The sequence below is a fragment of the Eurosta solidaginis genome, chromosome 1, assembly GCF_040869045.1.
Source record: "Eurosta solidaginis isolate ZX-2024a chromosome 1, ASM4086904v1, whole genome shotgun sequence".
NCBI lineage: Eukaryota > Metazoa > Arthropoda > Insecta > Diptera > Tephritidae > Eurosta > Eurosta solidaginis.
The window spans coordinates 304980366-305003885 of record NC_090319.1 but is presented as its reverse complement, the minus strand read 5'-3'; the positions used below and the strand labels follow the sequence as shown (position 1 = coordinate 305003885).

Genomic DNA, 23520 nt, shown 5'->3' with positions numbered 1-23520 from the left:
TTATTGAGAGACTTAAGGTTCATGCACATTATACGACGCGACATGTAGCGACAAAATATTCTTTGCATGTATTCTTATGGAACCATACACATTTAGCGACAGTCGTACGACACGACACGACCAAATTAGGCAAAAATAACGCGAATATTTTGTCGGAACGTGTCGCTAAATGTCGCATCGTATAATGTGCATGAACCTTTAAGAAGCAGAGGTCGTGATATTTTCGCACACGTGAACTGTGTTAGGCAGATGTCGCCGCTGTTTTTCATTTAACTCATACGGCGAAATGCTAAGCAACGACATCTATTTTCGAAAAAGTAGGTTAATTAAAGGCAGCGTTGCCAAACTAAAGACAAGTAATTAACGAATTATCTGGGTCACAAATTGAACCAAACTTCGTTCTGGATTTATCTGGCTCAAATCGTTGTTGTTAAAATTTTCTATCTGGCTCAGGATCTTTGCCACCGGATGATGGCTATTGTTCCCGATGCATATGGTACATGATGGAAATATAGAAGGTAGCGCATTGCGCATGTAAACATTGGTTCAGCTGTTTTTTACGGGCAATTTTTACGACATTTTCCTTCAACTCTTGTTTTTTCTCTCTTTCTTTCATTCGCTGAAGCAGTCAAGTGTGACGTAGATGCGCAGAACGAAGCAATTTTGAACTCGTAACACACTCGTGCACAATCTTCTGTATGTGAATTGTGCATGTGGTATTCATTTCCGGCAAGGACTGTGACATCGATGCTCGATACATTTATTTAAGAAACGATTGAAAGAAAAATCGATATATCATCTGGAACGCTATTTACAAAACAATTGCAAATTGATAAAAACACAAAAATCACACAGAAGCTTGTGGATTCACGAGTTCATAATTGCCTGCTTCAGCTAATGAAAGAAAGAGAAAAATACAAGAGCTAAAAGAAAATGACGTAAAACTTGCTCATAAAAAACAGCTGAACTAATGTTTACATGCGCAATGCGCCACCTTCTATATTTCCATCATGATAAAAACAAGTTTACGAGAACGAAAATTTTACATATAGCACATTAGTAAGATGATGAACATCCGAAATGCTTTGTTTTAATATAGAGCTACAATTTAATTGAAAATGTACGTGCAAGGCATTGAAGCTATTAAACAATATATGCCAGTACATAACTCCCAAATATCAGCAAATATAAAGGAAGAAAGAGGACAGGAAGTAGTGCCACCGACCGATACAATGTCATCTGCCGAACGTTACAGGTAACTCCCAAAGGATTTTTTGTATAATATTCATTTGTACTTAACCTATATGTAAATTTTCTTAACATAATAAAAAATTGCAGAGTATGTAGAAATATAAGTACATTCTTCCTTATCAAGCATTCCTTAGTATGTATCATGATGGTGAGAAATTGGTTGCGGATAATTTTACTCACTTTGCACTTTGTGTGAGTGATGAATATGTTTACTAAAGATATGGTAACATTTTCCATTAGTGCACCACACTTTGAGAATAAACATAAATAAGAGTTGGTGGAGGGATCATCCTAGATTCTAGAGGAATACTTGAGTACTCTATATAATAGTTTAACGGGAGTGATAATTCTCCTAGAAGAAACCGTACACTAATTTCTCCATCAAATTTCAATTAAACATATTTTATCCGTAATCGGTAATGGCGCTCTAATGGAACTTACAGCCAAAACTATATCATAAAGACTCCTCTAAGTTATATATTTTTAATTGTGCAATCTGTATAAAGCGTTGATTGAAGGCCGTTTACTCGAACAATGTTTCTTATTCGCTATGACCGTGTTTTTGCGGTCTCCTTATAGCGACAAGCAGACTCCGAAAGTATTGGAGGATTTTTATCTATGTTGATAGACCTTTGCCGGATAATTATCCGGCACGTTCCTGAAAAGAGCACCATAAAGTTCATTGTGGAACGATTTGATATGACTCAAGGTCATCCGACCCCCTTCTCTTGACGGAACTTGGGGTCGCCAGAGCCTCGCACTGTTAACTCGATTAGATTGTTGCGCTTCACAACCCCTTGAATCACGTGCGCTTTTTTTTCGGGCTCTTTAGTATTTGTGTTCGTCCGTATATATAAGGTCGTCTAAATGCCTTTCATGCAGTAATAAGTTCTGCCTGGTAATACATTGCATCGCGTAGCCCCCGTTGGATCTGCTCTGATCTGGAGGTTGAGAGCTTTCAATAAGATCGAATTATCTAAAGCCTTCGGCGCTGATAACATTGTCGTATTATCAGCGTAAAAACTCCTTTATTGGTGTGAACGAGTTAGCTACATAGTCCTAATAGTTCCTATCTGTTTCTGATATACACTGCTGTAAAGGGTGGTATGGTGTCTGAAACTTAAGCCCTCTAATCAAGGAGAATGTGTGTGTTCTACTTGCAGTTGTTGACGTCATGCTACTTTTAATGGCAGAGCTTCACGTTCTTCGGCACCTACAGTCTACTCAGTTTAATGATAAGATTAAATGTGTAAGTCTATGGTTCTGATCTTCGACATTTTTCAGCCCGGCGTTTGGCTCCACCCCTTTCCTGCTTGGTCGATCATGTGCAACTCTCGCCAACTCTTATTAGAACGTCTACGGTGCAAGCTTCGAGTGATACCTTTTGCTAGCTAATCCATTTTTTCATTCCCATTCATTCCCATGTGTCCTGGGACCCAATATATATAGATGTATGCTTTGCCATATTCCAATTCTTTCCAGCGGTTATTACATTCTAACAGACGGCTGCAGTTTAGCTATTCGCTCCCAGTGTTTCTATTGCTTTCGTTGCGGCTACCACTTTCGCTTGAAAAACACTAGAGTGATCTGGCAGCTTGTTTGATCTGTTTATTTCGAGATCAGCAGAGTATACCGCAGACCCTACTTCTTCCATTACTTTGGAATCATTGATGTTCACGTGTATCTCCTTACTTCAGGAATTTCGTCAGCCCTATGACCCGCTCGGTTTTGTTGCAGGTTTTGAGCTTTTTATTTATTTTTTTAAACTTATTTGCAGAGAAGAATGGCAATCATTGCTTAAATATTTAGATGAAGACCCCGAACATATACGTGAACAAGCATTCCAAGGAGATTTAAAAGTCTCAAAATTTCGTAGTATATATTGGTCATTGCTATTGCGTGTTTTGAATACAGACTATCGTAGTTGGAAGGAGCAACGCGAGAAGCAACGAAAACGGTTGGTAAAATGATGTTGTTGTAAAATAAATAGCCAACACTGAACCGTAACAATTTTAACTTCTTTGCTACATAGTTATGAAAAGCTAAAAGATGAATTTATAAAAGATCCTCATGATATTCAAATACCTGACGATAATCCACTTTCACAATCGGAAGAGGTACGTGCAAATAGCTGAATAAATACAAATGTGTGCATAGAACAAATACAAACAACTGATTTAATTTCAATATATTAGAGCGTGTGGAACCAATATTTTAGTGATCAGGAACTTTTTGCAGTTATAAGCCAAGATGTGGTTAGGACCTTTCCAGGTGTAGATTTCTTTCGCAAGAAAATTATACAAAATGCCATGGTTCGTTTAATCTTGTTTACTATTATTATTTTCTATGAGAGAAAACCCGCTATTATATATATAACTGTTTTTCGTTTTTCGTTTATATGCAGTGTAATATTCTATTCTATTATGCTCGTGAACATCCTTATATGTGCTATCGTCAGGGCATGCATGAAATTCTCGCTCCTATATTATTTGTTTTATATGGAGATCAGCAGTCATTGCTGCATTTTTTGGAAATATCTAAACATCCTTCCGCGAGGTAATTAAAGCTTATGGTATATTAAAATCTGTGATAAATTTAAGTTTCCTCTTTCAGCGATCTTCTTTTGAATGCGCTTGACTCGAATTTCTTAGAAGCTGATGCGTAGTAAGTAGTTATTCTTCACGTATATATATATGTATCTAAGATTTGTGAAAGCTTATTCGAGGGTAGTTTGGAACAAGTTGTTACTGATTAGTTCGGTAGTAACGTGCAAGTAGGAACTTTTCCTTTTAATAAAATATATAAAGCGCGACATACCTGCAGGGAGAACTAGGCCGTGACTATCTGCCAATTTGAGTGCTGCTCCGTTTCGATATTACCTCCAAACAATAACTGTAATAATGCTAAAGTGGTATTTAATTGATGGAATGTTGCTGATACTCAAGCTAGATAATAGCCATGTTTTTTTTACACGCGTATACGTGTACGTTTGCGCGTTAAAAAAACGTTTATCCTCGCTTAGATAATTCTTAGGAGACCCATCTAGCGGCAGTGGTTAAATAACTAGCTACAGAACAGGGTGTACCTAAAATCGGAGACAAAAACTTCTGGTGGCCATAATGTATAACATATAGCTGAATCGGTTGCGATGAATTGTGGGTGTACACCATTTTTAGAGGTGAAACATAGAATTAGTGCTGAGGTGAAACATAGACACATATATCAGTTACATCTGAGTATAATGCGTATTGAAATTTAGTAGTAATAATTTTATGCGCAACAATTTCAGAGATGTATTTAAAGTTTGACGCTTAGCAGTCCATATAAAGTTTAAGCGTAAACGTCTATAGATGTAAAAAAACACAGCTAATGTGCTGCAATAGCGCAGTAAAATTCTTATGTTGCGTTTGCATATCCAGTAATGGTAGATTGTCAACATTTCATTCAACGAACGCGCAATGTGGCCACAACTGGTCAAATTGCCGAAGAACGTGATACTCTGTCATAAAAAGTAACACTACTGCAACAGCTGTTTTTGTTTTGTTGTTGTAGGCCATTTTTGTTGTTGTAAAAGTGCAGTAGCAGAGCAGTGTACTCACAAATTGTCATCAATATCCTCTAACCCTTTCGCTATATAGTATCCATATGGATACATTCAACTTTGCGGGGAGCTGACAGTCTCCACCCTAAAAAAGTAACTTAGTTTTCAACTGTTTATTATATTTTAAGCTTTAAAAAAACACTTTCAATAAAAGCATTTTAGGTTCACTTTTAAGTGATAGTAATATAGCGTTTTAAAAAGGCCATCTCTTTTTTTTTTTTGTTTTTTGGAGTAAAATGGGTTTTGTTAGGTAGAAATCACATATATATGTGAGCATATATCTGGTTCTGAACGCATCAAGTACGTAGAAAATCGTTTAATTCAACATATTGCATAATTATTTTTAAAATTTATTATGTGCAAAAGCTTCGCCGATTTTTTAAACAATCCTTGTATCCATATGGATACAAACGCACGTTTTGGTTGTAAACGGTGTACACACAGACGTTTGTTTTTAGCTCTACTGACAGCAAAATAATTTAAAAAAAGTCTAGAAGATTAAAAGGTAAAAAATAAATTAAAAAACTTTTAACTACTTTTGTCGACTGCGATATTTCTGATTTAGATTATGAATCGGACGAAGATAACCTGGCTAACAACTTATTAGATGCCTTTCAGGACAATGAAACCTTTTACTAGAAGAGCTTTCTGGAGAAGGGCCGTATGAAATAAATATACAGGATATAGATGTTGCTAATTACGAGGGTTCTGGGGAAATTGATATAGTAGCTAGCCATTCAGTTGATGGGACAGTTCAAAAGAGCAGTGTTTTCCAAACTCCACAGGTGCCATTGAAAAAGGCCGACCGATTTCGTTGGAAAAAGCTTCTTGGACCAGTCCAGAGAATACTTTATTGAATTACCCATAGAGTATTTTTAGGAATATTTTACAGGAAAATTTCTTCAGGAAGTGGTATCTTCAACAAACCAGACGTCAATAATAAAAAAATGGGAAATCTTTAAATTTGTCTACTCAAGAACATTTAAAATTTATTTCTCTAGAAATAATGATTGGTACAATCGGTTATCCGCTTTTGGAAATGTACTGGATAATGGGTACCGTAATACCATCATTCCCCGAAAATATGTCGAGACAAAAGTTCCATTCTTTGCGAAATGGTTTAAAGTTTACAACTAGTTCACTACATAGCGATAAACTGCATCTTATTCGCCCTCTTTTAAATAAAAAATAAAAAAAATAAATGTAAGGCGCGATAACCTCCGAAGAGATCTAAGGCCGAGCTCTCTTCCAATTTGCGTCGTGCTCCTCCTGATTTTCCCTACAAATTGGCCAGATGGGACCTACATGTTTTATGCCTCTGGCATCTGCAAGGCAGATGAGTTTTCACTGATAGCTTTTCATGGCAGAAATACACTCGGAGCGCTTGCCAAACACTGCCGAGGGGCGACCCCGCTTAGAAAAATTTGCTTCTAATTGAAAAACCTTATTTCTAAAATTTTGATGTTGCTTTGCCCGGGGTGCGAACCCAGGGCATACGGTGTGGTAGGCGTAGCACGCTACTATCACACCACGGTGGCCGCTTTTAAATATATTTATACAAAAGACATACACTATTCCAAAAGATGAAAACCTTTATGTGGATGAGATGATTGTTCCATTTAAAGCAAGGACTTTTTTGAGGCAATATATGCCCAAGAAACCTATCAAATGGGGAATGAGACTGTTTTGCCTATGCAGCGCAAAAGGCATACTATATCATTTTGAGATATACCAAGGATATAATTTTTATATCATATATTAATACTAGCAAACCCGGCAGACGTTGTTCTGCCCTAAATTTGGCCATCTGCATACATTTAAAAAGCTTTTTCCGTCTAACTCTTCCCTCGCTCTCTTCACTTTTTCCTAATCCTTTTATCCTCCCTCCGTCTTTTTCGTTTCATCTATCTCCATCTTCGTCTCATTCTATCTATCTCTCAGTCTATCTCTTTTGTTGCAGTCCCAGTCCCACTCCGGGTCTCAGTCCCGGCCCTAGTCCTAATCCCAGTCCCAGTCCGTCTCTGGTCTACTTCTCGGAAAAAATGATCGTAAATACTAATATAGGCAAATTTATATACCAAATTTCAGGCAAATCGAATAGGACATATGTAAATAGGTATGTGGGTATTATTAATTCATGTCTCTATTTCGGCTTCGCATGCATATTTATCAGTTTCGCCAGGTTGATGCGACTAAATCGTATATCACAATGAAAATTACTTTAGGGCTCTCATTTGATATCCATATTACCCACCCATTTGATATCCATATTACCCATACATTCTAGGGGTATCCGGGTCCACGTTTTGGCCTATATCTCGAGACCCCAGTCACCCAGCGGTATAATCTTTCATTTGTTATCCATATTCTATAAACACATTCTAGGGGTACCCGGGTCCACGTTTGAACAAAATCGACCGACGCATCTCTTCAAACACCGGCGACCAACTAACACACATTTTAGTCTTTCCTTTTATATATATAGATTTTTATTTTTCACACTTCACTATAATATTAAAACGAAATGCAGATATTCGTTGCTTTTGAAATTCGGCATAAAAATTGCACATGGAACAACTAAAGACTCTCCTGAATTAAAAAAAGTCTTAGTACTCCTAAATCGCGGGCCCCTCACAACCCCCCCACCCCCCCCCCCCTCCCCGCCCCCTCCCACACCATCTCGACGGGCCTGGTGATGTGCTATACTTGATATCATTCGCTATAATATTTTTTATTGATAAGCACGTTAATTAAACACCAACCAATTACACGGAAATATATCCGGCACCATATGAGTGCCGGTGCGTATACGTAACATTTTATTATTACGTATAAACATATACAAATATTTGCAATAAAATAATATTGCATCATTCGGAATTTGAAAACTGGCGAGTGTGAACACGCGCGGGTATTTTCATAAGTCAGTGGTTTATAAAAACAATACAGCTAACTGTAATTTACAGTTCTAAAATCTTGTGACTTCTATTAATCTGTGGAATTTGGCTTTTTTCTCACCAATTGGTGGTAAGTGATAGCTTTTTATGTTTAGGATTTTCTTTTTTTAGTAAAAAAATTTTGATCGAATTGCCGATCAAAAAAAGAACAAAGCTGCCCTTGCGCGCAGCTTCAACCAAAAGTGCAAGGGGCAAAATGGCATCAACGAAACTTTCGTTGGCGTCTGAGTCTTTAAATAAAAACACCAACAAAAAACCTAAAATTTTGGAACACAAAGTAGTTACTGGTTTTTGTGAACTTTCTAAAGTGGGTTTGGTAAAAATACAGGACGATTCTTGTGATATTGGGGCCACATGCTCGGACAGTATGACAGTGAGGTTAGGTGATTTTGCAACCGCAAATAGCGGTTATAAAGAAACGTTAACCTCGAATGACATGAATATGGACGATGACATACATACAGGCAACGGTACTTTAAACACAACCAAACCTGCTACCTCAATTGAAGCTGACAATGACAAAAAAGATATAATTCTATACTTACAAAATTTTCTTGGAAACATCTTCGTCTTAGTTGATTCTTCTGATAACTCTTTCATGAAAAATGAAAAAATTACCTCCGGACTGACACTTTTCACACAAATAAAAGACTAACGCTTTAAGGACATAACACACTTACAGGCTATAGGCAAAACTTTATACAAAATAATTTTCAAAAATACATATGCAGCCAACAATTTTACACTGGACACTAGACTTACAAAACGTGGCCTGAAACCCTTCATCCCACGCACAGCACTTGAAATATACGGCGTTGTGAGAGGTGTACTCACCTGTTTCGAGGATAGTGATATCGTACTGGAAGTTTCTAGCACCATCAAAATTAGATCGGCAAGACGATTCACCAGAAAAGGTGAAAAAGAAGGCACTTATGTACCACCGACAACAATTAAAATAGGCTTTGAAGGTAAGGAACTTCCTAAATATATCTTCTATAACTACACCAAAACAAACGTAAAACCATATTTTCCACCTTTAAGACAATGTGACAACTGCGGGTGTATTGGTCACACCAAAATGTCATGCAAAAGCAAGACTCGCTGCATTAAGTGCGGTAAGCAAGAATGTAACAAAGACTGTAATACAACCATCTGCATCCTATGTGGTCGAACAAACCACACAGCTAAGGGGAGAAATAACTACCCACAATTGGAGGTAGGTAGGTTGAACTGGCCGGTCCATGAGGACCTCACATAGACTGATTGAGTCCGTACTGTTACCAAAAGTTTGTTTTAACGACCAAACTGAAAAACCCTATCAAAAACCAGGACCTATGTTATAAGATAACCCCGTCCTCTTGGCAAATACTAGAAGCTTGCTGCTTCTAGATCTGACAGGTGTATCACTCCTAATAGCTGGAGTCTTAGCCTGGCAAGTGCAGGGCACGAGCACAGAACGTGCTCGATCGTTTCCTCCTCCAACCCGCACTTCCTACATCTGCTATCACTGACCAAGCCTAATTTAAAGGTATGTGACGCCAGAAAGCAGTGTCCAGTCAGAATACCCGTCATGGGTATACAGTCCTCTCTTTTTAATGATAGAAGCAACTGTATTAGTCTAATGTTGTAAGACCTACACATAATCTTCGACACTTTACAGCCCCGCGCTTGAACCCACGCCTTTCCCACTTGGTCGATCATGTGCACCTCTCGCATTCGCTTAATCTTGCCCAAGATAATTGGGACATCTACGGAGCAAGCTTCAAGGGATGCGCCCTTTTTAGCTAGTTCGTCCGCTTTTTCATTCCCATCTATTCCCGTATGCCCTGGGACCCAATATAGATGTATGCTTTCCCCTGTCCCGATTCTCTCCAGAGACTGCTTACACTCTAACACGCATTTTGATGCTGTGCTATGCGAGATTCTTGCCTTAATTGCTGTTTGACTGTCAATATAAAAGTTAACACGGTTGCAGCTTAAGCTATTCTCTTCCAGGGTTTCTACTGCTTTGGTTACGGCTAATATTTCCGCTTGGAAAACGCTACAGTAATCCGGCAGCCTGTAGGATCTGCTTAATTCCGGATCAGCGCAGTATACCACAGACCCTACTCCTTCCACTACTTTGGAACCATCGGTGTACACATGTATCGCCTCATCTGCCATTTGCGCACCCTTGCGCCAACCGTCCACCTCTATTGTGGCCTTAAGATCTCCCTCGAAGCGCAGATAGGGAATCATGTAGTCTGTTCGTCTTGTGATTGATGACGCTATACTACTATGGCCATATGGTCGGCGCTCAAGCTGCCCCGAAGCACCGAGCCTGGTTGCGGTCTTTAACGCTTTGTTCTTTGCTACCAGGTCTACAGGTGGGATGTGCAGAATGGCATACAGTGCAGCCGTCGGGGTTGTTTTCAGGGCTCCCGTAATGCTAAGCGTCGATAGTCTGCATACCCCCTCTAATTTTTTGAGGTATGTTGGTTTTTGTGTGGCTTTCCACCAAACAAGAACTCCATAGTATAGAATAGGGCTTACAATCGCTGTAAAAACCCAATGAGAAAGAGAGGGCGATAGGCCCCACGTACACCTCAGCATTCTTTTACATGCATAGAGTGCCGTTGAGGCCTTCTTGACCCTCTCCTCCACGTTGAGCTTCCATGACAGCTTACTGTCTAGGATGATTCCTAGATATTTTGTGCAAGATTTCTCCTGTAAGGTCACCCCTCGTAACTTAGGCCTGGTCCAATTTGGGACCTTGTACCTCTTTGTAAACAAGACCATATCCGTCTTCTCCGCATTGACTTTCAACCCGACATTAGATGCCCAGGTATGAATATACCGAAGCACCCGATCCATCAAAGAACTAATCGTTGGAAGGCACTTTCCACTTATGACAATTGCAACGTCATCTGCGTAAGCCGTAAGTTTTACGGGTCCCTCATCGAATTGTCTGATCAGTTGGTTGATGACCAGCGTCCACAGCAGAGGTGATAGCACCCCTCCCTGCGGCGTGCCCCTGTCCACTGATTTCGTGGCCTTGTACAATCCCCATTGTGATGTAATCTTTCTGCAATTTAACATGCAGCCGATCCATCTGATTAAGGCAGGATGTACTTTAATGTAATTAAGACCATCCATAATCGCCCATTTTGCAACATTATTGAAAGCCCCGGCAATGTCCAAGAAGACTCCTAGAGCATACTTCTTATATTCCAGGTATTTCTCTATGCTTATTACCACCCTATGCAATGCGGTGTCTACCGACTTGACTTTGGTGTACGCATGCTGTGTTGTGGAGAGCAGCTTTTCATCCACGTTGGACTTTATGTACACATCTATCAGCCTCTCAAAGGTTTTGAGCAGAAATGATGTTAAGCTAATGGGTCTCTAGTCTTTGGGATACACGTGACCGATCTTCCCCGCCTTTGGTAGAAAAGCTACAGAGCAGTTCTCCAAGAGTGTGGTACATGATTCAGTCTTATGCACCCATCGAATATTATTTTAAGCCATTCCACGACCGCCCTATTTGAGACTTGTAGCATGGCCGGGAATATACCATCTGGGCCCGGCGATTTAAACTTAGAAAACGTCTTCACTGCCCACTCGATCTTGGTATCGGTCACCAAGCCCGGCACTACTAGCTCCGTGATCGAAGTGTGAGTGATGTCTGCTGGCTCTTCTAAACCGTCTCCCGATGGGAAATGTGTATCGAGAAGCACCTCAAGGGATTCCTCACTATTACGTGACCATTCCCCGTTCTCTTTCTTTATTAGTCCCTGGACTATGTTTCCCTTTGCTAAGACTTTTTTCAACCGTGCTGTTTCGCTGGAGCACTCTACTCTACATGTTTCTGGAATTTAGTCCAGTTCGTTGACCTAGGGTTTCTAAAGGTTCCTCCCTTCTCTACCCTCTTTAGGGGGATGTTGAAGCTGATATACGCATGGTCGGAGAAGGATGGTCTATCAAGAACCATCCAATCATACCTTGATATATCACGCTCGGAGCTCAATGTAATATCCAGAACATTGCTGGATGTTGGACCAATGTATGTAGGGACATTTCCCCTGTTGGCTATCTGCAAATTGGTTTGCAGGATGTAACAAAACAGAGATTCGCCTCTCTCGTTCGTATCTGCTCCTCCCCACGCATTGTGGTACGCATTTGCATCTGCGCCTATGACCAACCGCCATTTGCGCCCTTCCTCCTGTACTAGCCTTTTGCACTCCATCGGTGGAACCTCCGCAGCATGGGCCATGTAGCAGGACGCCAGGATAAATGCCTGCTTATTCTTTTGCTCAACGGCCACCGCTACGAGATCCTTAGTGGTGTAATTAGGCAGCATATATGAATGCAGCTGTTTCCTTACCATTACTACAGCTCGCACCCGTCCTTCCGTTTGCGCGTAGTAAACGCCAAACCCGCGCGCGCTAAGGCCAGAAACCTTTCCTCCCGATGAAAGCCACGGCTCCTGGGTCAGCGCCACGTTTAACGAACCCTCCTCAAGGGTTAGGAGGAGTTCGCTCGACGCCACTTTACTGTGTTGGAGGTTTATCTGTAGGACTCGCAGCACCATTGGGCTGTTTGTCCCCCTCCAGCACCTTCGTCTTGACGTCGTCGTCCTCCCCTTGCCTTTTTGGTTTAGAGTATTCGAGGCCCCCTTCAGCCTCTCGTGACTGTTGTGCCAGGTGTTCCTCTGTGCGAGTCACAGCACCATTTAGCGGTTGGTCCTGTTCTAGCACGTTCGTGGTGACGTCGAGGACCTCCACCTGTCTTTTTTCCCTTAGGCTTTTGAGGTCCTTTTCGACTTCGCCCACCTCTAGCCTGTTAGGGTTTTTATCCTCGGGACTTCTTTTCCTGAGTCGCATGTAAATTTTGCCAGTGCCAAAGGACATTTTGCCAAGCTGCGTGTACAAAATATCCCCCGCCTGCTTGTTTATTTGGAAGATGTAGAACTGGCCATCCTCGGTAGGCCGAGATACAGTAAGTACCTTCCAATCCTGTGTCGATATGTTCGGATTCTGATTCTCCAGAAGTCGCAGTGTATCCTCCGACTTCATCACGCATGGTATCCATACCTTAACTTTTGGTACCGTGGGGATTTGCGCTTTATCCACCACCTCAAACCGCGCGTTGGTGCCTTGCCTTTGGAGGTTTGGAACCACTTCCTCCAGCCAGCGCAAGCTCGCAATGTTGTCGCACGGAGTCTTAGCGTTAACTCCCTTTAGCGCCTCCGAGAAACCCGGAGTCTTAGCGTTATCTCCCTTTGGCTTATCTCCTACTTCCGTAATTGGAACTTCCCTCTGACTCGCAGCTTTCGAGGTAGTTGCTACCTCGCTATTGGAGCCCATCTGTCTTACAGCTTTGGGCCTACTTGTCTTGTCTATGCGACTGCCCTGCCTCGCGGCTCTAGGACTGGGTCCTTTCTGCCTCTTGAAAGCAGGCTTGTCGCCTTCCGCCGAACGTTGCCTCTTCATTCTGCCATTCGACGCTTCTTCCTCCTCGTACCGGTTGCAGAACCGAGGGTTTCTCGCAGCAAACCTTTTGAACTGCCTTCGACCTATTTCTACCGCTTCATGGGCCCATTCCAAGCGCTCGATCTCCACTTCTGTTGGGTCGACCACTGCTCCCAAGCGTTGTACAATTCTTAGTGCTCCACGGTACTGCGAGAGTGCTCTTTTACTTCCTCTGCTCCGTACCCTTCTCCACTCTTCTACTCCGTTTTCATTTGTGTGCTTCTCCAACACAGAGTTCATTGAATCAGCACTACTCTCGCTCCCCGAGTCCGACGCATCGCTTAATTCGTATTTGTCGTCCTTGGATTGCGACACAGTCCTCTTTACATCGTCCTTATTACAATCAGGTAATGAGTCGTTCATCTTGGTCGTACGACCACCTGCCCGACAAGGCGGGCTCAGCGGTCCAGTATTATATACGGGGAAAGAACCGTCCGCCACAGCAGCGCTCCTTACTGTGGTAAGGCCATTAATACATCCCGAGGTGGCCCGGTATCGGGAAGGCTCCGTTCGAATACAGCCGAATTTATCCCCTGGCTGCAAATCGTCCAATAGGCACGGTCCGCATAACACCCTGGATTAGGGGGATGGCAGTTCTGGAAATTTTAGAAAACGCACATTCAGTCAGTTTGTACGCAAGCCTGTCAGCAGGCAAGCCACAACAACCAAGACCACCAACAATTTCAAAAGCATTACAAAAAATACCACCATCAATCCAGTGTACAACACTGCTGAATACCAAAAAGGTCTCGTCTCGGAAATCTAGAAACTCATGTTTGAAATGCTAAAAATCACACAAATGCTCTCCCAAAAGCAAACAAATCCTGAAATCATCAACAAGATTCAATCTATCAGGAATAGATTTGAATCATTCCAAAATGATTACCTCCAATGTTTGGAGTCACCAACCCAAGAATCTTATTATGAAGATTCTTCAATATAAAGTGCAATCACTCAAATCTTACTTATATTCCATATAATATTATATAATATTTTTTATATACTTTTACAAATACAACTACGAAAAGCTGATTAAAATGCTATATTTTTCATAGATAATAGTCTAAATAAACATACGAATTTTAATTTTGATGTAGCTCTTAAGCTACTTAATGACAACATTCACACCGAGTGGTATCTTGTATATAACCCATTTTTAGAACACTCAATTGACATCCCCAAATTTGGTCCTTTATTAAAACCTATAAGAATAGTCCTTGGTTTTCCAACCTATCACTTCCTCCTTCGCAAATCAAAAATTTAAGCCAGCATACTTTCAGGACTCACATATGACAATCAGTAACTTTACAGAATCAATGCTGTCACTTTACCTCACTGTGTCTGTTGGGAGTGGACACTATCACCAGATCTTTCACTATCCAAACTTCAACATAATTTATGCCAGCTTTGTAAAATTGATAAGTGCAATAATAAATATTCCTAAACAACGAAAAAAGCCAATATCACACAACCAATCACATTTTTACAAAAAGCTAAATTCTCATTTTAACTAAAAAGTTTTATTTAAATCATACCTTTTCATTAAAAATCATAAATTTTATTCATTACTTTTACGCATAACTTAATATCGCTTAAGTCATTTTACATAATACACATACCGTGTCCATCAAGCACAATTCCTTTTCAGTCCAGTCTCAGCGCGTACCAACAACCAGCGCTTTAAAGACTTCATTGTTCGCTTTATCATTAAACCGCAAGATATGAACTCACACCACTGTGCATCAAGAGGATCTGCGTCAATTTGAAGCGAGTTATTATCGCATAACAACTATACCTGAATTTAATTCAAACCCAACCGATAATAAATGGACATCTTCGAACACGAAATTCAAATAAAAACTTGTTTTTTGCTGAAAAGCTACTCTTTTCATCTAAAGAATCAACCTTGTACAGGGTTCTTCCATCTGACAGGCGTATAAAAGATAAATTATACATTGTAAAGGTATATGAGCACAAATGTACAGCAGCTCGTTTTATATATTGCAAAATTAGAGAAGTTGCATATATGTCTACTTCGATTCTACAATCAACAAAATCACTACACTCATTAATACGACCTGAATACAAAACGTTTACATCATAATAACCTATAGCATAAAGGAAAATACCTTCAATAGCAAGCTGCTACACATAGTTCTGACCAATTGGTATTACCATTGTGTACTGGTGGAGCTCAACGTGCGTCAATACAACACTGGAAATGTAATCCATTAATTAAACAACATATAATATTGATATTAACTTGGAATATGGGACTTCTAATATAGTCAATTAAACAAAATCTCAAAAAAAAAAAATTATACGACTATAAACTGAGATATAACCTATCCTATATTTCAAGTTAGATCAAATTGCACACGGGGTGCAAAACAAATTCAAAATCGGTTCAGCAGTTAGGGAGTCCATCGCGGACAAACAATGTGACACGTAATTTTTATATATAAAGATTTATGTCTTATTTGTTGTAAAAGATGAATTTTTATGTATTTTAACACTTGTAACAAATAAAAATTTAATATAAAGCATAGCTCAATGAATGCGTTTATGCGACTGCGAATTGGCCACACAATAGCAAAATACAGTCATATAGTTAAAGGAGAAGCACAGACGAACTGCACGTTCTGCGATTACCGCACGATGTCCGTAGTCCGCAGTGTTTATTACAGATTGTTTCTAAGTTTTTTTTTTCTTTAAAATCCACTTTCCAGCTCAATATTTTCACGTTTGATGTCATCTATTGAGTCATATTATCGTATCAAGAATTTCGTGAAGAAAGCAGGCGATTGTGGCGGTGTTAGTGTTGGTGATGGTGCGGACGGTGATGTAGGTTGCGAAATTAAACCAAAGAAATTTAACAAGTACATTTGAAATTTTAGTCAAAAGAAAGCAGCGGACATAGTGTAGAAATCATAAGTCAATTAAACTCGATACGCGAGAAAATTCTGGCCAAGGAAGATTTACATTTGCATAATTATTTGCTAAAACTCGATATACCGTTACATATCTTTGGCATGTAAGTTTAATGATTGAATTCATTTAGAACAATTTTAATATATTTTTTCAACGTCTTATAGCCGTTGGCTGCGCCTGTTATTTGGTCGCGAATTCCCTCTTCTCGATTTGCTAGTCATTTGGGATGCAATTTTTGCTGACAGTGATCATTTTGATTTACCAAATTATATACTTGTTGCAATGTTAATACGTATACGTAAAAAATTATTATTGAGTGATCAAACCACATGCCTTACATACTTAATGCGTTATCCGACTAATGTAGATGTGAATTTAATATTACGACATGCTCTTCATATGCTTATGCCGAAAAAATTCGAACGACCCATAAATGCGTTTGTTTATTTCGGAGTGAATAACCAAAGTGGTGTAGGAAGCAGTAATGGCGCATTGTTGAAAGCCGAAGCCAAAGGAACGATACAAAGTGGAAAATTTATTGATACCGCTGCTTCGTCTAGTATACCACAGAAGAATATAGCCAAAATGCAAACACAAAATGCTGCTGAGCATGCTGCTGTAACACGTTTGAGAAAAGACCGTCCTGAGGAGAGTAGCGCCATTGCTGAAGGATATTCAAAAAATGTAGATCCATACATTTCATAGATTGTATTTTATTATCACTAGGGCGTCAATAAGGAAAAACGCATTTATCACTTATTTTATTTTATTTTTTTTTTTGTTAATGGCCAAAGTCAAAAGAGCAGAATCGAAATTTATAGTAAATATATATTTAGACGAACATTTTCAAATAATTTGCAGCTTAACATAAATATACAGATATGTTGACCGTTGCATGTGACATATACTTTTTTGTATGTTTTCCCACTTGGCGCACAGTGTTAATATACCTATAATACCTTTACCCAGCCAGAATTTTTTGAAAATTTTGATCAAAAAATATTTAAGTATCATACCCAAGATGATTAAAAACGTTCAAATTTAAAAGCATTTTCTGTTCGAAAATTAATGTATCGTCGGGAGAAAAATGTACCTTAAATGTGATTATTCTTGAATAATCATTTATGATTCCTATTTAATTGTTTTAGAGTAATATTTGACTGCTTTTCACAGTCATTTTTTGATCATAGTCGTGAACATATCGCTCATTTACTTCAATAGTGTCATAACTCAAAAAACACGAATTTTGAGTTAATAACATATAAACGTATAAAATATCATGATCTATGTTGTATAAAAAAATCTTTGTGACCAGTTAAAAAATTACCACGTGCTATAAAAATGAAAATATGCCTTTATATGCGCAACATATGGCAGTTAAAATCTTTGAATGGCTCTCCTGAAAAATTGTGTTTTTTGAGTTATGACACTATTGAAGTAAATGAGCGATATTTCAATCGTTTTGGTTGAGATTTTTGAATGCGATATGATGCATTTATTCTTCATATCTCATTCAAAATAATATACTACTACATAATACTTTTATTTCATCAGGAAAAGAAAGCATGCGAAAGTGAGCTATTTGAACCACAGGTCACTCGCAAACAAACTTGACCGATATACACCTGCGACTACAACACCAGCATCAGAGCATCAGCTATGATCGTCAATATCTTAAAATACGATACGGTACGGGATGTTGAAGACATATCCAGGTACATATGTATGTCAAGAGAGTTTCACTTACCTGGGGTTCAAATAACTCACAACCTTTGTATTGTCCAATGTATTTTCTGGGAAGCCGAAGGTGAAGAAATGGTTGGGGAAATCTTCGGTCACGAGCAGCATTTACATTATATTGTCTTGAATAATATTTTAATAATAAAATTTTTATATACATATTTTTTCTGAACTTCTTGTTTGAAAAAATGTGTGTATGTGAAAAAAAAACAAGATTTTCAATGAAAAGTAAAATTTTAAAAGTATCAAATTCATTATTCAGTGAACAGATATAGTCACAAAATATTCAGAAAGCTGAATTAAAAATGATTATAAATATTTGATCACCTAAGTTACACATTTGATTCAAATATGATTCCATAAACTATATTCAGTTTTTGATCATCAAAGGTAAGCATATTTGATTATTCTTTTTGTTTGTTTTTATGAAATATTAAAATTTAATCATCAAAGGAATTCACAAATGATTCCAAAAAGTGATCGAAAAATGCTTTTCTGTTTTTGATCATCAAAAGTATTCATATTTGATTTTTCCTTTTGTTCAATTGTATGACAACTCATTATTTAGTCAGAAAGAGTAATCAAATTGTATTGATATGTAGGGAAATTCAAAATTTAATCATCTGAATGCTGAGTGGGTACATTTTTAATTATAATTAATTCTTGTGTTAATTTTTCCTCTTAGAGCCAAGAACTCGTACATTTGGAATTAAGGAATGCACAAATGATAATCTCTATAGCACGCAATAAGCTTCAAACATATGCAGCGACTATCAAGAATCATATACCGCGTGGCGGAAATGGCACGAAGGAACTAATACAAGCATTAGATGGCATCGATGAATTATGCAGTTTTCTAGATATAAAATGTATGCTGCCAATCCATGCGACTAGACCGCCAATTGATGAAGCACTTGAAGCCAACGAGCAACAAATTAAAGCTAGGAAAGATAATGTCAAAATTAATAAAAATATAGCAGAAAACGTTAAGTTGACTACTTCATCAGCTAATCTTGACTCTGTTATTAATTGTAAAAAATCTAACGGAAACGCCACGATTGTTGCGAATTCTTATATGCGTCCAGAAGACAACGTGTTAACATCACCGACTTGCCTATTAGGTAGTTTGCGTGAATTCGAATTGATAACGATTGCTCCTGCTGAATGTGTTGTGGCGCCTGTTGATGTAAGCCCATTACATATTGAGTATAATAATAAGCAAATTGATCGAACAAATAGCAGTAACATAGCTACAAAAATCTCTCCAAATAACCAATGACTGTGTATGGACTGCATTTGTCGTGTATATATATTATATATTTGGATTCACTGTAATATTACAACTGCATAAATGTTGCTAAAGTATTAAAAAGTTGTATGAAGAAGACTGGTAGTAAAAAGGAAACTTATATTTGAAAAGGTAATAAATATTAGGGCTGGGACTATCCGCATATTCGAATATCCGTATTTCCATACGGATATCCATTGACACGGATAAAATCCGGACGGCATGGATATCCGGTTAATTTTAGTTTGTGAACTTTCCGGATATCCGGATTTATGAAGATCCGGTTAATAACCATATTTTTGGATATCCAGTTCAAACAACAAATTGTTGTACCATATATGTTTATTTAACATTAATAACAATAAATTCGTGGAGCATTTAAATCAGTTAACGGCGTTTCTTATTTTCACTTGTTTGTAAAATTGTAGCTTTTTAATTTTTGACGTTAATTTAATAATCTACAAACATATTTTGTGAATAATTTTTCGATGTTTTCTTCGTTCAATTCTGATATGCAGATATCATGGTTCAATTATGTACAGGTTGGCTCATCTCATCAGCTGATTTTATTTATGTCATTGCATGGTCGAAGGCATTGTCAAAAGGATATGGCAAACTCAAAATGAAACCAACACATTGGCAACATTTTACTTACACATACAAAAACTGCTAAGTTTTATGTTTCCATTCCATACCATTCGCACCAACACCAATACACAGATTTTGACAATTTGAACAGACATATTTTGTTGCTTTACAGATGAGCCAACCTGTATATAGTTGAACCATGGCAGATATTGAACTTTTAATTTCCAGTATCCGGATATACGGATATCCGGATTTTCCGTTAACGTATCCGGATAGCCGAACAGCGGATATCCGGATTTCCCATTTATGAATCCGGATATCCGGAATTTTTGCTTAGCTATCCGGTTATTCGAATATCCGGTGTATCTCAATATATTAAAAGTTCAAATTTAAAAATTAAACAAGTTTTAAAATTTGTTTTATGTATCGAACATTTTAAATTTCCTAACCAAAAAAAGCAGTAAAAATCAAATTTTCAAGACAAAAAAGCAGAATAATATAAATATTACTGCTTTTATTCTCTGAAAATTGATTATACATATAAATGGCAAGGCTAAACTCTAGTCAACTTTAACTGCAGTTTGAACTCGCACTGAAAAACCGGGCCTAAGAATGATTTCAAAGCATAAAAGCAATGTAAGTCCGACTCTTTTATGAAAAAACGAATAAAATGGCAGTAAATTTCATTTCAGCAGTTTTGGGATCCGAAAAGAATTATGTACCAGAATTACATGATAATGGCTCTCCATAAAGTCATTTAATAGGACACATTCATTAATTTTTGTTGTGTACCAAATAAAACTATTTATTTAATTAAATAAAATAATTTAAAAAAATTTTAAGTTAAACGGTTCTATTGAAAACAATACTTACATGAAGTAATAATAATACTAAAAGCTAGAAAATAATTAGGTAGGTACTAGTCATCACACTCCTCATCAATCTAGGGCGTTGATTAGACAAATAAAAGCGTTGGGGGCGTGAAATTTCTAAAAATGTGAGGCGTAGCATAACTTCTTTAAGGTTCAGTTTGTCTTATATATGTATGACTATCAATAGAAATTTGACGCGTCCAACGCCTTTATTTGTCTGATCAACGCCCTAGATTGATGAGGAGTGTGATGGCTAGTACCTAGGACCTACCTAATTATTTTCTAGCTTTTCGTAATATTATTATTTCATGTAAGTATTGTTTTCAATAAAACCGTTTAACTTAAAAACATTTTTTTTTAATTATTTTATTTTCAAGTTTTTAGTCTTTATTTAATTGCCTATCATTTCTCATTCTATTTAGTTCATTTAGTGACTCATTACTACACGGACTCTTTCCTGTCAATTTGTTACAATCTAAGTCCTCAATACATAATCCTTCCAAAGACTTTACTCGACTCTGTGCCACGTACATATGCTTGTCCCTCCTCCAGCTCCAAAATATTTTGATGTCACTTCTACCGAACTGTATGTAATATTTGTTCCAAATATGTGCCAAATCTGATATCATAGGTCGCTTTCTATTCATGTATGTATTATGATTTCCAAATATGAGCCAAATCGGACCACAAATACGATTTTTTTTCATAGGTCGCTTTCTATTCATATATGTACTATGTGTTCCAAATATGAGCCAAATCGGACCACAAATACGATTTTTGTGAATATCTCGATCCTTGCGCCACCTAGCGGCGATTTTTTTATAGGTCACCTTTTATTCTTGTATGTATTATGTGTTCCAAATATGAGCCAAATCGGACCACAAATACGATTTTTGTGAATATATAGATCCTTGCGCCACCAGTGACGATTTTTTTCATAGGTCACTTTCTATTCTTGTATGTATTATGAGTTCCAAATATGAGCCAAATCGGACCACAAATACGATTTTTGTGAATATCTCGATCCTTGCTCCACCTAGCGACGATTTTTTTCTTATTATTGCATTATCATTTCAAGCTTGTAGCTTATCGGGAAGTTACTTAAATTTTAATTACAGAATTCGTTCACAATGGCCGTGCAGCCTGTCAAGTCAACCTAAATAAAAGCGTTTAAAAAAACGTCAAACTGGAATTTCATATTTCACTTTTTACACTTTACTGCCTTTTTGCTATGGACGGCTGTATAGTAGTAATCTACTTTATACTGCCTTTTTAATACAGCAAATATAAGTTTCCTTTTTAATGTGAGACTTTAAGAAGCATGTATGAGAGGTGCACCGTATTTTTAATCTTTTTCTACAATGAATGACTTATTGCGGATAAACACAACTGAAGTTTTCAATAATAAACCTAGTAGGGCTGTGACTGCATCCGGATTTTTCAACTATCCGGATAAACCGGATATTCGAATATCGCTATCCGGATACGTAAACGGATACTGGAATACAAAAGTTGAGTATCTGCATATGAATTAAACGAAGTAAACATCGAAAAATTATTCACAAAATATGTTTGTAGATTATTAAATGAACGTCAAAAAAAGCTACAATTTACAAACATCAACATGTTTTTTTGTTTGTTATGAATGTTAAATAAACATATGTACATCAATTTGTTGCTTTCACTGGATATCCAAAAATACGGTTATTAACCGGATCTTCATAAATCCGGATATCCGAATAGTTCTCAAACGAATATTAACCGGATATTCATTCCGTCCGGATTTTATCCGTCTCATGGGATATCCATTTGGATATCCGGATATTCGAATATGCGGATAGTCCCAGCCCTAAAACCTACTTATGATTTAGGAAAAAAAAATATCTATGTTATTGTCAACGTTTGCAAAATATCGCAGAATTATGAGCTTCTAGAGTCCAACGTTACAAATCTATAGAATTGCCCATATAATAATAATAAAAATATAATAATAAATAAGTTGTTGCTTTTTGGTATATAATTTTCGTTATTTTTTGCCTTAGCTCTTAAGTTTATTGAAATCATCAGAAAAATGTTAGCTATTTAATATAAATTTGAGTCTCAAATATGTAAATTTTGTTTATGCTTTACTTGGAGAGAAAAGAATATATTTAGACTGATAAGAAGATTTAAATTTAATTATTTTACATAAAAACTAAGATAAAAAGTTAACTAAGAGAAAAATAAAAACAGTATGTTTGATGATGTATCCATTTATAGATCAATTTAATGGGGGGATGAAATCTGAAGTATTTAATGACATGAAACCCAGACTGATTTGCTCTAGCACTCAGGCATGAGAGGAATACATAAAGTATCTCGAAAATTCTTAGCTGCAATGCATATCTGTCCAACAAGGTCATAACTTGACAACACTAAGAATCCTAACAGCTATTCTTACAGGACACTGTAGACTGAATAGATACATGCAAAATCTGGGTATAATATCGAACAACACATGCCGATTTTGTGATCGATCAGCGGAGACGGCGGACCATATCCTCCTGGAGTGTGATGCAATCTCAAGACATAGGGCTAAGTTTATGGGCTCACCATGGTCAGAGCATTCTCACATCAAATCCCTTAAGCCAGGTGAACTGCTAGGGTTCATCAGAGATGTAGGCTAGGTGTTGTGAAGCAGCTGAGGGCACAATAGACCAATGGTCGCAGTGCGATTCTCAATTAATTATCTATCTATCTGAGAACACTTCCCCAAACCTTTGTGGAGTTAATACAAAGGCGC

At 37.8% G+C, this 23520-nt stretch overlaps 1 protein-coding gene across 1 annotated transcript; it reads left to right on the top strand.

Annotated features, from left to right (window-relative positions):
* The first annotated feature begins 806 nt into the window (after nucleotides 1–806).
* Nucleotides 807–22980, top strand: TBC1D5 (TBC1 domain family member 5). The gene is made up of 10 exons (XM_067761339.1): nucleotides 807–1255; nucleotides 3029–3208; nucleotides 3284–3368; nucleotides 3447–3563; nucleotides 3656–3807; nucleotides 3865–3915; nucleotides 16049–16163; nucleotides 16217–16353; nucleotides 16415–16934; nucleotides 18676–22980. Exons 1-10 carry the CDS (start codon nucleotides 1119–1121, stop codon nucleotides 19267–19269), a joined length of 2088 nt encoding a protein of 695 aa, XP_067617440.1. The 5' UTR covers nucleotides 807–1118; the 3' UTR covers nucleotides 19270–22980.
* Nucleotides 22981–23520: the final 540 nt, after the last annotated feature.